Source organism: Ctenopharyngodon idella, chromosome 3 (assembly GCF_019924925.1).
Source record: "Ctenopharyngodon idella isolate HZGC_01 chromosome 3, HZGC01, whole genome shotgun sequence".
Taxonomy (NCBI): Eukaryota; Metazoa; Chordata; class Actinopteri; order Cypriniformes; family Xenocyprididae; genus Ctenopharyngodon; species Ctenopharyngodon idella.
Genome location: NC_067222.1, coordinates 36925001 through 36941073, shown reverse-complemented (window position 1 = coordinate 36941073; position 16073 = coordinate 36925001). Strand labels below are relative to the sequence as shown.

The 16073-nt window shown below is 36.5% G+C and overlaps 1 protein-coding gene and 1 long non-coding RNA gene across 3 annotated transcripts in view; one reads left to right on the top strand and one right to left on the bottom strand.

Annotated features, from left to right (window-relative positions):
• Positions 1-358: 358 nt before the first annotated feature.
• The window catches only part of LOC127509684 (uncharacterized), a 71997-nt gene continuing 56282 nt past the window's right edge, over positions 359-16073 (top strand). Inside the window, exon 1 of the long non-coding RNA XR_007929343.1 lies at positions 359-654. This is a non-coding gene — a long non-coding RNA (uncharacterized LOC127509684). The remainder of the gene's footprint in view (positions 655-16073) is intronic.
• Positions 649-1931, bottom strand: psmg3 (proteasome (prosome, macropain) assembly chaperone 3). 2 transcript variants are annotated; one of them, XM_051888587.1, is made up of 3 exons: positions 1775-1931; positions 1171-1403; positions 649-1072 (listed from the first exon to the last, which is right to left on the bottom strand). In XM_051888587.1, the coding sequence occupies exons 2-3, from the start codon at positions 1384-1386 to the stop codon at positions 920-922; spliced, it is 369 nt and encodes a 122-aa protein (XP_051744547.1). In that variant the 5' UTR covers positions 1387-1403; positions 1775-1931; the 3' UTR covers positions 649-919. The 2 variants fall into 2 exon arrangements, with proteins under 2 accessions (XP_051744547.1, XP_051744546.1); XM_051888586.1 differs by having other exon boundaries at positions 1784-1931.

Below are 16073 nucleotides of genomic sequence, written 5' to 3'. Positions count from 1 at the left end.
CCTTTAAAGGCAGACCTACTGTTAGCCGAAAGGCTGTTAATCGATGGTGTATGCTTTTGTTAAAGCCATCAGCCTTCATTATTTTTCTTATTTTTTAAATAATCATTTAACAAAATTTTTGTAGAATATTTCTATTTATAAAACAAATCCTGTGAAGCACTGGATTTGCACTGACATCGAGTCAGTCGCCTTATGAGTTTTGCAATAAACTTAAAATATATTGTTTCTATATTTAGAATTGACAGGTTTAAGTAAATAGTTTATATGTCTCCATTGTTGTTATATTGGTTATGTCCTTCACAATGCTTCATGGGATTGTAGTTTTTCTCTCATTGAAGACATTAAGTAAACAGTTTTGTGCCTTTGTCTTTTTGTCTGATTTTCAAATACTTGTTTGAGTCAAATCAAAGTTTGTAATGTTGCGATTCACCTCGTAGCTGGTTGGTTTAGTTCATGGCTTATAACGCTTAAAAAAATCTCTATGGGAAAAATTAATGGAAAAAAAATTGTGAGAATGTGGGTGGACACTGTTGCAGTCTATAATGGTCTGGCAGACAGTTCATGTGAGGCTAATGGTGCAGGTGTTTAGCTAGGTCTCTTTTCAAAGGCATTGGGATTGGTGCGAAACATTTAAATACCACCAAAATATTCAAGGTAAGAAAATATAACTTTAATCTTATGACATATGAAAGACCATCCATTATACAGAGGCAAAAAGGAGTGATCTTGAACAGTACTCTGTTTTAACAAAAAAAATTCAAGCGTTTCAAACTTTGTGCAGTAACAACAGCACTTAACATTGTCTACACAGGTATCTTGGGTATATCTAAATTCACAAGAGACAAGCCAAGTTTTTAGTTAAAATTGCACAGATACGTCATTTGTCCTCATCTAGTGCGTTAGCCATTTAATCTCCTGTTTACCAAACTTGGCAGCCTTTGATCATATCTTTGACAGTTTTCATAGTTTCAGCACTGTTGTCTTTAAGTGAAAGGCCCAACAGGACCGGTCGGTTGCCTGATTCCTGTGAGACAAATGTTGTGACATTCTTGGCGTAGACGTGTGTAAGAGGCTGCAAAAGAGACAAAAAAGCCAAGGTGAAATACAAACATTATTTTATCTGCCATACTGACAATCCAAAAAAAAAAAAAAATGTACTTCAGAACATACCTCATCCTTTCCCAGCAGTACTCTGGTTGTGAACATGGGTACACTGATGTCACCAGACCTTGTGTCAGGTGTTATGGACAAAAGTGTCCCAATTTTACCATACTGTGTCAGAACTATAAAAATGTAGTTGCTGAATTCCGTGCAGACAACTTGAGTTGGTATTCCGTTTATTGTTTTTTCCATCTGTTTTGATCGAATGGCGGATTGAGGAGCCATTATTTACTTAGTTACACCTGAAAATAAATACGTTTAGTTAGAAACAGACGACCAAATAAGTCAGTGACAAAACTCTAACAACTGAAAAAGTTAAAAACGAGAAATACATAGGAATAATTTTTTAAGTAATAAGCAAATAGAAAAGAAGGAGCAAGATTCGCTCATTCATTCAGCTCGGTGTAGCAGAAGCACGAAACTACAGCGACAGCAGGCCGCATGATATCGCTGACATTTAGCTTGTCAAAAGCGGTCAGACGACACAGGAAACACCGAGGCTTCAGAGTCTCAAGCTGAGCGCTAGATATAAGAACTGTGATATCTGCAATAACCTCATGGTATTCAAAGATACAATATAAACTGTTAAAAAAATAGCACAGAAGTAGCAAACCTTTCTCACCGCTAGTATAAAGTCGTAAATTATCTTCTTATGTTCAATGTGAATCCGTTTGCGAACATCCCTCAGAGAGGAAGGAAAAGTGGATGCGTTTCATCTACGTAATGATGACAAGGGAAAAAGATGCGAGCTGTTGAGTTGAACTGTGGAGGAGACGGTCTGTTGAATTTATTTTAGATGACCGTTTTGTCACTTTTATATAATATTGTATATAATTAATATAGGCTACGATTATTTTACTACGAATTTTAACATTAAATAGTATGCATATTACTAAATTTGTACTTTGTAACATAAAAAAGGATGTACAATACCGTCAGTATTGTTTTTTTTAAAAAGAAAATTAATACCTTTATTCAGCAAGAACGCAATAAATTGATCAAAAGTGTCAGTAAAGACATTTATAATGTTATATGTTATATTTATATTCCAAACAAATGCTGTTCTTTTGAACTTTCATTACACAAAAAATGTTAAATCCTGATAAAAATAAGAAATGTTTCTTGAGCAGCAAATCAGCGGATTAGAATGATTTCTGAATGATCATTTGACACTGAAGACGGCAATGATGCTGAAAATTTGGCTTTGCCATCATAGGAATCAATTACATCTCAAAGGGGGTTATGAAATCTAATGCTATTTCATGCATTCTGACTTATTTACACTGTTAAAGAGTTGGATTCTCTTGCTAAACATGGCCATTGTTTCAAAAAACAAGTTGGACGTTTGACGGAGTATTTCTGTGCCAAATACACTCCTTCAGAGCAAGGCCGTAACCACGTCTTGAACATTTTTAAATAAAGCATAAAGAAACAAAACAGTGAACGAAACTGCTGCTAATACAATGCTATATCAGATATGTACAATAACAATTGTAGAAAAAAAAAATAACATTACGATGTCCAGAAATCAATTTCAATAGTATATTGAAAACTAATTTTTAATGTGATAGTTTATATAGTTCAATAAATATTTAAATTCCCTAATGGTCAAGTGGTAGAATTTTTGTTAACAGTATCAAAGGTTGCATGTTCTAATCCGCCCTCGCATAGTTTTTTTTTTTTTTTTTTCCTTATTAAAATCAAAGATGTCCATCAATGGTTGTATATCAAGAGCAGGGACACGTTTGTGTGCATTTGTTTTGTGATTTTACTGGAAAAATAGAACCTCCGCAACGGCGTTAAGCGATCGATTGAAGCGCCCGTCTGTGCTGTGAAGACTGTGTGCACGAGCAAAGAGAGAACGTAAACCCCGCCTACTTTTTAATTTGACTGCCATCTCAATCATTTTGACATTGACGAGCGTTCTTAGACCGCTGAGGCAGACCAGACTAAAAATGTAACTTTTAAAACTTTGTCATCCTAACAACATGCAGAGTGCTGTAATGAAGTGCAGCAGAGCAGTGCAAGAATTTAAAATATTGGGGGGGACGATTTGACCATTTCTAATTATTGGGGGGGACTTGTCCCCCTCAATGTCTATGGTGGTTACGGCCCTGCTTCAGAGTAAGTTTCAGAAAGTTTTTTTTTTTTTTCTCGAGTATGGCCCTGTATTACATAATAAAGGGCGGAATTCCATGTAGCCTATTGACACTTCTCCAGGAAGAGCACGCGCACACATCAACCAGAGCGAGAGCAAGAGCACGCCCATCAACGTGTTTCGTTCGGGTTACGAAAGTTGTCGGCAACCCTGCACAGGACTTGCTCGGATTTGTCACTTTGTTTTTAGACCACGAAATCAACAATGTCACCAAAGAAATGTGTTTTTGGTTGTGAAGGAAAGATAACCTTGCTTCCCAAAGAACCCAGCGTTAAGTGGAGCTGAGAGATTTGTGCTCACGCATTACATTATGCGCTCTCGACATTTGTCATTAAAATAACCAAAGAAACCGCCTTAAATTAACTATCAAAATAAGGATAAAGTCGTGTCTGAAAGTTGCAATCACTTTTTTTATTGGTTAAAAAAATGGAGAATATCTTGTGTTTTCCGTGGCGGCTCAAGCCCTCAGGATCAGTGCTTATGGTTTTATAAACAAGGCCCAGTTCCACGCTGGATTTGCAGAAACTGAAAGATGGAGCGGTCCCAGCGATAAAAGATCCTGGTCATGAGTCGGAACCGCAGGTGGCAAGTAACTGCATCTAATGTCTGTTTTGTTGGCAATAGGCGCGCAAGTGCATATAATGTAAACAAGACAAACATATGAATGAATCAAACGTTATCCAGGGATAATGCGATGGTGTATTGTGTGTGTTTAAATACATGTTTAGCTGACCAAAGCTTCGCTACGCAAAAGCTGTGCGCGCTCGTGACTCTTTAGCTTTGCCCACGGCACGCCTCCAGGAGCTCAGCTGTTTTCGGAAAGACTCGGTACAGCGTACCTGTCTTTTATAAATCTGATAAAACTAAAGACTCTTCGGAGATATGAAGGATGCAATACTACTCTATAGGTACTCAAGATTAACATGAGATTGGCCGAAAGTGTGTTATGTACCCATTAAAATGTATTAAAATAGAAAACATTTTAATATGGTGAGCATATAGAAGACTTTTAAACATTTAAAAAAAATCGACCACAAACCTTATATATATATATATATATATATATATATATATATAGGCCTAGCTTAAATTAAAAGAAAGAATTTGTATTAGCTTTTGAAAAGCCAGTGACATATTTAGGCTACTTTACAAATAATTTTGATGGAGTAATCATTAATCACATTTTTACAAATCACTAATTCTTAAGAAATGGGACAACATTTCCTTTAGTAACTTGTTTTAGTTTTAAAATTAGATTTAGAGTAATTTTTTATTTAGTTTGTGTAATGGCTACATTTCATATGTTGCTTAGGCGCTTCGTAAAAGTTGCAGCACTGCACATTTTGCCTATTTATCAATGTCCCATTATTGTGGAATTAATAAGAGTAATTTATGAATGTGTCTGAGTTGGTGTAACTGTATACAGTAAAACAATATGCAAAGGAGTCATGCTTGTTGCAAGTCTAAATATTTTGATTAAGAAACTTTGCCCAGTGAATTTGAATAGACAAACAAACAGACGAATAAATCTATTTCAAAATGTTCTGAATTATCCTCTTTATCCACCTGGAACAGCCTGATTGCATGTGGTTTGTCTGGATAACTTTATCCTCTGGCTGCCTCGCCCCTGTCAGTGGATCTAGTGTGGATGTGTCATACTTTTGCTGAGTCTAGTCCATTTGACAGTGTGTGCCATGTTCACTGAGGCTGCTCTTTGTGTTCCAGACTGTAGCTACTCTGGCAGACTTATCCTGAAGCCTTTGAGCTTTACATCTGCCTGAAAGAAGTTGCCATCTTTGCACTTTCGTCACAAGGTTGACTAGAAGTGCCAAGGTGCTCGCTCGCTCTCTCTTTCTCTCTCATTCTCTCTTGCAGACCATCTGGATAGAGCAGGTGAATGGAGTATTAGTTCTGTGAAATGTCATCTAAAATGTCACTAATTCACACCAACATAGTTGCTTGTTTTAGATTTAAATCTACAATGCAGTGTCAGCCTGTCAGGACTGTAGGTCAGGTTAGTTTTTCATTCTATTTTCGGTTTTGCGATTTAATAATAATAAAAAAGTATAGTCTGATGTGCAGCATGTTTCAGAGTGTAGCGTGGCACTGTGTTATGATCACATTGTTTTCAGAATCTCGGTTCACAGCAAATGCTCTGAACTCCATCTCTGCATGCTGCAAGTTTAAAATGCATTTGGGAATGCAACGTGCGCTAGGGTTTACTTTATTTATATATTCGCATAATTTACAACATCACATAAACTTCTATGTTTACAGCATTTCACCAGTAATCTGCCTAAATAAAAGCTTGATGGTTTGAATATTTAATGATGAAGAATTAAAGACAATGTTAGTATTGTAATTTAAAATAAATTATTATTGTAATCAAATACAATTTTTTTTACAGTACAATTGTAATTTACAACAGGAATGTACAGTGCCACTTGGAAATTTGTGAACCCCTTGCAGAATCTGTGAAAATGTGAAAAATTTTAACAAAATAAGAGAGATTATACAAAATGCATGTTATTTTTTATTTAGTACTGTCCTGAGTAAGATATTTTACATAAAAGATGTTTACATATAATTCACAAGACAAAAAAATAGCTGAATTTATTAAAATGACCCCATTCATAAGTATGTGAACCATTGATTCTTAATACTGTGTGTGGTTAGCTGGATGATCTACGACTGTTTTTTTGTTTTGTGATGGTTGTTCATGAGTCCCTTGTTTGTTCTGAAAAGTTAAACTGAGCTCTGTTCTTCAGAAAAATCCTCCAGGTCCTGCAGATTCTTCAGTTTTCCAGCACTGTATGATTTTCCAGTGACTGTATGATTTTGAGATCCATCTTTTCACACTGAGGACAACTGAAGGACTCAAACACAACTATTAAAAAAGGTTCAAACATTCACTGATGCTCCAGAAAAAAACATGATGCATTAAGAGTCGGGGGGTGAAAACTTTTGGAATTTGAAGATCAAGGTAAATTGTACTTAATTTGTGGGAAACATGTAGGTATCTTCTGTTGCTTCCAAAGGGCAGTACTAAATTAAGAAAATTGATATTTAAACAAAATAAGAAAAATTTGGACATCTTCATCCTGTTCAAAAGTTTTCATCCCCAGACTCTTAATGCATCGTGTTTCCTTCTGGAGCATCAGTGAATGTTTGAACCTTTTTTAATAGTTGTGTTTGAGTCCCACAGTTGTCCTCAGTGTGAAAAAATGGATCTCAAAATAATAGTCACTGCTGGAAAGGGTTCAAATATGCAAAAGATGCTGGACATCTGAAGAATCTGCAGGACCTGGAGGATTTTTCTAAAGAACAGAGCTCAGTTTAACTGCTCAGGACAAACAAGGGACTCATGAACAACCATCACAAAACAAAAAAACAGTCGTAGATCATCCAGGTAACCACACACAGTATTAGGAATCAATGGTTCACATACTTATGAATGGGGTCATTTTAATAAATTCAGCTATTTTTTTGTCTTGTGAATTATATGTAAACATCTTTTATGTAAAATATCTTACTCAGGACAGTACTAAATAAAAAATAACATGCATTTTGTATAATCTCTTTTATTTTGTTAAAATTTTTCACATTTTCACAGATTCTGCAAGGGGTTCACAAACTTTCAAGTGGCACTGTATTTCTGTTTTCAATTAAAAATGTTTTTAATGAGTTAAAACATTTAATTATAAAGTTAATATTATTATTATTATCATGATTATCAATATTATACAATTCCTAAAACAACAGTGTAAATATAATTTGGACTGAGACACTATCACAACTAAAATGAGGTTTGAATCCACTTTAAAGTCCAACCACAAAGTCAAAATAAAACACTAAAATAAGATTAAACATTTCATCTGTTTACATGCAACCAACATCAGAGGAGAACCATGAACATGTGTCATTAAATGATTAAAATATTACCTTAAAATCTCAGGGGGTACTTCAAGTAAATATTTTATGCCTAAGGGGCAGCGTTGGGGGTAACGCATTACAAATAACGTGAGTTATGTAATCAGATTATTTTTTTCAAGTAACTAGTAAAGTAACGCATTTCTTTTAAATTTACAAGTAAATATCTGAGTTACTTTTTCAAATAAGTAACTCAAGTTACTTTGTTTTCCCAAGTTCATTTGTTATTAAAAAAACAAACAAACAAGCCCAGCACAGATGAGTAAATGCAAAAGTAACGTAACGCATTACTTTCCATAAAAAGTAACTAAGTAACACAATTAGTTACTTTTTTAGGGAATAACGCAATACTGTAATGCATTACTTTTAAAAGTAATTTTCCCCAACACTGCTAAGTGGTTCAGCCAACAAAGTTTGGAAACCCCTGCACTAAGCAATCAAAAAACACAGATTTTGTAATGAAATTCTTTACCACCGTAGACACTTTCTCAGCATGATTTTGTACCTAATGGATATAACAACCATATCATCAATTGTTCTGTCATAACACAAAAGGTCTTGAGCGATGATGGTTCCATGATCTTTTGCCATCATGTAAAGTGAAACTCATTTGCCAAAACAAATCTCAAATGTGGCATTTTTCCTCTAAAGCACCATTAAGTAATCAGTCTCAGCTGTTAGCATTAGGTAAAATGGGCATGCATGTTATAAACATGCTGTGAAGTGATTTGCTCTTCAAAGTGCTATAAAGAGCCGCCAATCAGAAGCTTTATGGGTTTTGTGAGCTCTGGAGGCAGAGGAAGAAATGAGGAAAGTGCAAGCGAAATGCCTATCATGGTTGATAAAAGGAAGGAACAAGCACATTCATTGTTCATGAACACCTCCCACAGAAGAGGACTATCATTTTAATATCTCTTTAATGTTCTGCTGGAAATATGCATGTCGTTTGGGTTCTTTCTGTTCCCACAGCAGGAAGATAAGTCTGATTGGCTGGTGGGATTTAATTAGAGGTACACTTTATCCTCCGTGTAAGTCCCACATTTTGCCACCTACCTACACTCTTTTGTTCAGACTTCCTTTCATTTTAGTTCTGGTTTCTAATGAGAACAGGATTATACAGACATGATGGACATCCATTTTTCAGGTTGGGAGACGTGACTTAAAACGTGATAATTAAGGTTTTTGTCTCATTCATGTTGTAATTATTCACATTGATTTGACAGAAACGAGACCATGGGAAACATTAAGCAGCAAATGTTGTCTGTACGTTCTACAGTTATAGAATTTAAATGAATAGTTCAGCCGAAAATGAAAATTTCATGTTGTTGCTGGTTATAACTTGTGGCTGAGTAAATAATGACAGAATTTTTATTTTTGAGTCAACTATCCCTTTAATTTTATCAATGAAAACTGATGTAGATGAAGAAGGTGCATCTTGACGTATGTTCTGGATGTCTTGATATGTCTTTCTTACGTGTGGAGTGCAGCTTCCTGTCAGAATGCGTGCTGTCAGATTCAAAGGGTCTGAGTTAGGGCTTGGGGCGCAGCGCAGACCCACATATCCCTGAAAGAGTGCACTCACCAGGGGTTAATGAGAGCTGCCATGGGTCGGTTACCTCACAGAATACTTTCTGCTCCATTGATATGACAACCCACCCCTGGCAACAGTCATCTGTGTCTGTCCTACACACCCACAGACACACGCATAGAACAGTAGCGGGATGGGGAATATATAGACTGAGGGAAAAGCCGACACATTCGCAATCAATTTTAGTTTTGTGATTTATTTATTTTTTTTTTTTTTTTTTTGATAAACTGGATATACAATAAGGAAAAAATATAGAGTTGGATGAGGATTGTATCATTCTGGAATTTAGTGGATCGTAAAAGGGTTTGGACTAGTGGTTGAGAATCCTATTCTGAACTGCTTTGTTTTTAATAAGGCCCCATTTACACTAGTGCGTTTTCGTTTTAAAACGCATACGTTTTGCTACAGTTACGCCTGTCGTTTACACTACGCGGGCGTTTTCGAACCTCGAAAACAGAGACTTTCGAAAACGCTGCAGACCCCGTTTTAGTTTGAAAATGCTGGGGTTGTGTTTCAGTATAAATGGACCAAAACGGAGACTTTTGAAAATGATGGCGTGGCTGCACACATTTGCTCTGCGTATCCTTGACGACCGTGTAAACAATAACATGGAGACTGAACTGCAATCTTTGCTGGCTTTGTTGTAATTTTTAGCAGCCGTTGTGCAGTTAAACTCTGCATTTTTTAATAATACAGCTACCTACATGTGCAAGAGGCAACTGTTTACACTTGTGTGCGCATGCCCAGTGTGCATGAACAGTCATGTGACGTGTTTTCGTTTGTGTAGTGTAGACAGAGATCGTTTCTGAAATGCTGTGGAAACGCCAGTGTAGACGAGGATCGTTTTCATTTTAAAATGAAAACGCTCTAGTGTAAACGGTGTAAACTAAATACTGTAACTAAACGATTGTCTGTGTTATTCTTAATCGGTGATAACATCTTAATTTCTTTCGCCAGTGTGGATAGAATGCCATAAAATACACAGTAAATTTTTTGTGGTGTCTTCTGCTCTGTTGGCAAAAGTCGGAACACTATTGGCGGCTTTCGGCCGATTGAGTATGTTGAATTTGCGATTGAACTTGTTGGTAAGAGAGATCATTCTGATTGGCTGTTCAGCTTGAACCAGCATGTGAGACAAAAAACGGAAGTGACAAAAGTCACTCCTAGCTCTTCCAGTTTCCCTTTCGAAATGACAAATACAGAATACTGCCACCTGCTGGTCTGGAGAGTTATTTCCTCTCAGACAGGCACATGATATTTTCTTCCTCTAAAGCACAATGAATGGCTTTGAAACAATTTTCACTCAGACATTGCTACTAAATTTTACAAATAATTACAAAGAAACGTCAACACATTGAATTAAATGTGAAATTTTGAAGTAGAAAGATTGAAATAGTATTTTCTTGAAAATGTACTTCAAAATATTTTTTTTAAGTGTACTAAGCTAATTGTTAATGGAATTGCTAAGGAACCAGAATAATTAGAATCATTTGTAGAATCAAAATGGGAACCATAATTCTTAAATTCTCTGCAATTCCCATCCCTATTACATCTTTTCTACACCAGATGTGGCTTTTATAACGTCGCATTGGGCCCCTCCGCAACAGCTAACGGCTGTCTGAACGCGACAAGCCTACCGTTGCAAAGCACTTGGACTACGTCAGAAAAAGAACGTGGAATCCATTTACTGTCGGGAATTTGTCGCGTCGCGCTGCGCCGCATCCAGTGTAGACATTATCACTGATTATAAAGAGTTCTATTGTCTTTTGACGCGTCGTGTCGTGCCGCTCGCGTCTGGTGTAGACATGGTGTTAGGCCCCATTTACACTAGTGCATTTTTGTTTTAAAACAGCATTTTACAATGAAAACAATCCTCGTCTACGCTGGCGTTTCCACAGCATTTCAGAAACGATCTCCATCTACACTATACGGCCGAAAACGCATGTCGCATGACTGTTCATGCACACTGGGCATGTGCGTACAATGTAAACAGTTGCCTCTTGCATGTGTAGGCAGCTGCAGTGTTAGAAATATGCAGAGTTTAACTGCACAATGACTGCTAAAAATGACAACAAAGATTGCAGTTTAGTCTCCATGTTATTGTTTACATGGTCGTCAAGGATACGCAGAGCGAATGGGGGCAGCCACGGCATTGTTTCAAAAGTCTCCGTGTTGGTCCATTTATACTGAAACGGCTTTTTCAAACTAAAATGGGGTCTGCAGCGTTTTCGAAAGTCTCCGTTTTCGAGGTTCGAAAACGCCGGCGTAGTGTAAACGACAGGTGTAACCGTAGCAAAACTTATGCATTTTAAAACGAAAACGCACTAGTGTTAACGGGGCCTTAGTGACGTCAGCCCGAAAAGGAATGTTTTTTCAGAGGCTGCTTGATTTTGATTATGAAGACAAATGATGATGATTTTTTTTCTTTGGAATAACATGCACAGAATCATTCACAAAAAGACCAGGAATGTGCATTAAAAAAGTAAATAGAGTTGATTTTGATTTCATGTTGACTTTAAATTTCGAACAGTTATCAGAGTTACTTCCTTCCTCCTCCTTTCAGTGTTGTCGTAAATAGCCCTATGCATATTCATGGGCATCTACGTCACATGAAATACATCATCAGCACTCTTTGAGAGAGGTTGAATGCACCAGTTCATCCACGGCATCGCCGTCTCAGTCGCTTAGCGTCTGATTCATGTTGATCTGTAAGGCTAGATTCTTGATGTGAGTGGAAGTCAACAATACATGTAATGAAAATTGCTCTTCTACCATCTGGAGCCTTATGTCAGGGGCTCATTCATGAAATAAGTGTACCAACAAAGGCACACACACACGCGCACACACACACAAATGCATATGTTCCCCAAGTGACCACTAGAGTGCTGTGCAGCATTACAGATATCATTCCCACAATGTTTGGAGAGTTAAACACACCGACTGCATTAGAATTGTGGCCTTTTAAAAGCAGGCTTTACATTATGGATTTTCCATAATGCTCAAAGAGTCCCATAAGTATTGAATAACTCTTAAATTAATGCCTGACATTTAAAGAAGTGTTTTTTTCCATCAGATTTTCTGTGATATTTAATGATACATACTGTATAGAAACATGAACATGCTTTGATTATTGTTGTTATTATTATTGTTTTAGTGTCAGTTTTTGGAAACATTTAAAGGACCCACAATCTCGTTATAGAAATAATAATAGAAATAATTGGCAAACCAATTGTCCTAGAAACATTCAAAAACTAATTAAGATTCATATCAACACAAACGCAGGACAATTGTATTTGTTATATAAGCTACATAACTTTATTCATAATTAAAGACCGTTGGAAAGAGCCAGTTCTAATGAACTGTTGCCAGACCATATCTTAAAATGCAAGTCATAGCATAGCCTAGGGTATTAAAGGAACATATTTGAAACAAAGAGTATTCAGAATGAATAAAAGCATGGCAGTTTAGCTTTGAGTTAATATTCTTACAAATAAACTGTAAATAAACTGAGAAAAGGTCCATATAGAAGAGATAAAAGAATAGAATATTAGTATCATTTGCCAACACTCCTTAACATCTTGTGATATGTGTGAGTGGGTATATATATATATATATATATATATATATATATATAATATAAACAGGAATAAATTACATTTTAAAATATATTAAATTAGAAAATACTAAATTGTAATGATATTTCCTAATATTACTGTAATGTTTAGTTTTCATGGACTAAGGGTACGTTTACACAACATTGCTGTACTAAAAAGGGAAACGCTTTTCCTTTGCGTTTTTTGCGTACTGACGACAACATTGTCAAAACGATCCTCGTTGATACGGATCCGAGAAAACGACTAAAAACGCTGTATTATGCTGCCAGGCCAGTAGTTGGCGATGTCACTTTGTAAAGAAACACTACGTGCCTATAGACTGAACACGTAATACGCATGTGAATAACGTCACTGTTTTCACAAATTTGTGTTTTCGTAGTTTTATACGGAAACGACAACAGTATCATTTTCAAAAACTTGCACTTTTTGAAAGCTGTTTTCAAAAGTTTGCATTTTCAGGCCCCCAAAATGCTGTTGTTGTGTAAATGAACAGAGAAAATGCGTAAAAAGTTTTCCATTTTTAGTTGAAAATGGTGTCGTGTAAAAAATCTTTGTTTCCTGTGTTTCCGTGGTTCCTTAGCATGTTTTCATTTGTTGTCATAGCGACTCATTGTTAATTGATTTGATTCACCTACTCCTTGTTCAGCTATTTGGTTTCTGTGTAGTTATAGTCTTTAGTTTTAGGCTCCGTTTACACTAGTGCATTTTCATTTTTAAAAATGCATAAGTTTTGCTATGATTACGGCTGTCGTTTACACTACGCCGGCGTTTTCTAACCTCGAAAACGGAGACTTTCGAAAAAGCTGCAGACCATGTTTTAGTTTGAAAACACCGGGGTTGTGTTTCAGTATAAACAGACCACAACGGAGACTTTTGAAACAATGGCGTGGCTGCCCACGTTCGCTCTGTGTATCCTTGATGACCGTGTAAACAATAACATGGAGACTGAACTGCAATTTTGCTGGCTTTATTGTAACTTTAAGCAGCCATTGTGCAGTTAAACTCTGCATTTTTTTAATAATGCAGCTACCTATTGCGCAAGAGGCAACTGTTTACACTTGTACGCGCATGCCCAGTGTGCATGAACGGTCATGTGACATGCATTTTCGGCCGTGTACTGTAGATGGAGATTGTTTCTGAAACACTATGGAAACGCCAGTGTAGACGAGGATCGTTTTAATTTTAAAACACTGTTTTAAATCAAAAACGCACGTGTAAACGGGGCCTTAGTCATTCTTGGTCCATTCTCGTCATTGTATAGTTGGTTGTGTTCTCCTATGTTGCTCCTGTTCTCCTATGCTCCTGCGTGTTTGTTGTGAATAAACGTAGCTGCTGCAAATAGATCCTGCTTAAACTACTCTCTTTCTGCAATGAACCGTGACAATTACTGTGTTTACTGTATTTTTACTGTATATACCTTAGTGAGCATAAGAGACTTCATTCATTCATTCATGTTTTTTTACGTTTCATTTTATATTTTGTATTTCTTCATTGCCATGGCAGTAAATGCAGTGTAGGTGAAACACTGCATCACTGATCTTTAACCCTTATATCTAATTCAGCGACTGTGTTCAGTGGTGTGAGGTGACTGTAACTCTGGTGCTGGCGGGCAGGGCAGGACTAGTGGAGGTGGATGTAGACACACTGAGGGGAGAGGCTGATTAAGAACCTCCGCAGTGAGAGAGCAGGGCAGCAGCCTACTCCCATGCTACCGGCTGACCTTGCACAATTCAGCTCCATGAAGCCAAGTCACAGTCATCCCTCTGCAAGAAAAGCTTGCTGACCATATGGGTCTTGCCTAAAAACACTGTTTTCCTTCCTGTCATACAAAGTGCCCCCACCTACAAAATGCACACGTAGCATTTCATGTAGCCCATAAAATGCTCTGAGCCATTGGGAGAACATAGAATCTGACATCATTATTACTGGATTTTTGTTTGGATTCTAAACTAGCCTCAAGGAAAAAGAAAATTCTGCCATGATGTACTCACCTTCATGTTGTTCCAAACCCATTCCCTGTTATTTTTTCAGAAGAACTCAAAAAGAATGTATTTTTGAGTCTTTACACAACTATTTTCCAGTAAAAGTACTATATTCCATATCTGTGTAAATACACTAAATGTGTGAGGAACAAACCCAAATTTACTTCATTATTCACAAATAATCTTCCTCTCCAGTAAGCTGTCAACTCCAGAACTGCTCTGGATCAATTTGAGTTTTTGTGCAAAACCCTTTTGTTCACATTTTACAGTTAGATTAGGTAACACTTCAAAGGATCCATTTATTAACATTAGTTTACTGCATTAGTTAACATGACATAAGATTAGTAAATGATGTAGAAGTGTTGTTCATTGTTAGTTCAAGATTATTTCAACATTTATAAATACATTTTTTTAAATACAAATTTATCTTTTAGCATTAGTTAATGTACTTTGAACTAACATGAATATGCAAGGAACAATAGCAATTTGTGCAGAGTTAGTTTTTGTGAGCTAATGCGTTAACTAGTTAACAAATGAGAAATTGCTTTAGATTAAAGTCATTTAACATTATTTAGTGCATTAGCTCATGAACCAAGGAACACGTTTGCCTCATTTATCAATCCATGTTAATTTATAAATATACGGTACACTTTAGTTTAGCGTCCAATTCTCACTATTAACTAGCTGCTTATTAGCATGCATTTTAGTGGGATATTGGCTGTTTATTATTACTTATTAAACGGTTAGTTCCTGTACTTGATTCTGATTTGTCAATAGCTGTTTTATTCACTATAAAACACGGCTATGACCGCTTCACCCAACGGTTCTGTGTATCACTACACAACACCCTTAGCAACCACTCTTAGCAACGTAAACAGTATGTTCTCAATTGATTTTGTTCATTGAAGATTACTGTATTATGTAGAAGAGTATTGTGAGAAAGAGATTGAGTGAGCGAGTTTATTACCTGCATTCAGATTTAGCATTTTCCTTCAGGTCAGTCCTATGTTCATAATAAAAAATCTGTTTAAATGTCAGATGTATTATCTTGTCCTTTTAACAGTTAAGGGGTTTTCCCGTGACTGACAGCGCTAGTCAAATCATTTGTCAGTTGCGTCTTGTTCCGTGTTCACAACAATTCAGTCTTTTCAATGTAAAAGTATTCACTACTGACTGACACACTCATAAAGACAGTCTTTGCCACCATCTAATGACGTAATAATGTAACTTCTGTTGCTGTTCATGATCAGGGACTATTTTTTCTGGCGGAAGGAAGGCTTTTATTGAAAGTTTACTTCATGAAAGTTGCATTGTTACATATTTTTTGCTTTAATATTTGTATTGTGTGGTAACCGTTTTATAAAAGCAATAAGGCACTCGAGGCTAGTGCTGTATCGTGAATAAGTCACGGGCCGGCTGAAGGGGTTGCAGGCACTCTGCTTTACGTCGTGCCCAATAACGCCCTTCAGCCATGACTTACTTGATACAGCACTAGCCTCTCGTATCTTATTGCTTACTTATAAAGCACATATTAATGTCTTATTCTGCATGAACATATTCTACATCCCTTAATCCAACCCATACCTAGACTTAACAACTACTTTGCTAACTATTAATAAGCAGTAATTAGGAGTTTATTA

Coding starts and splice junctions, on each gene's coding strand:
- psmg3 (XM_051888587.1), bottom strand. CDS start 1,386: ATGGCTCCTCAATCCGCCATTCGATCAAAACAGATGGAAAAAACAATA. Junction 1,073..1,170: donor TACTGCTGGGAAAGGATGAG/GTATGTTCTGAA, acceptor TCTCTTTTGCAG/CCTCTTACACACGTCTACGC.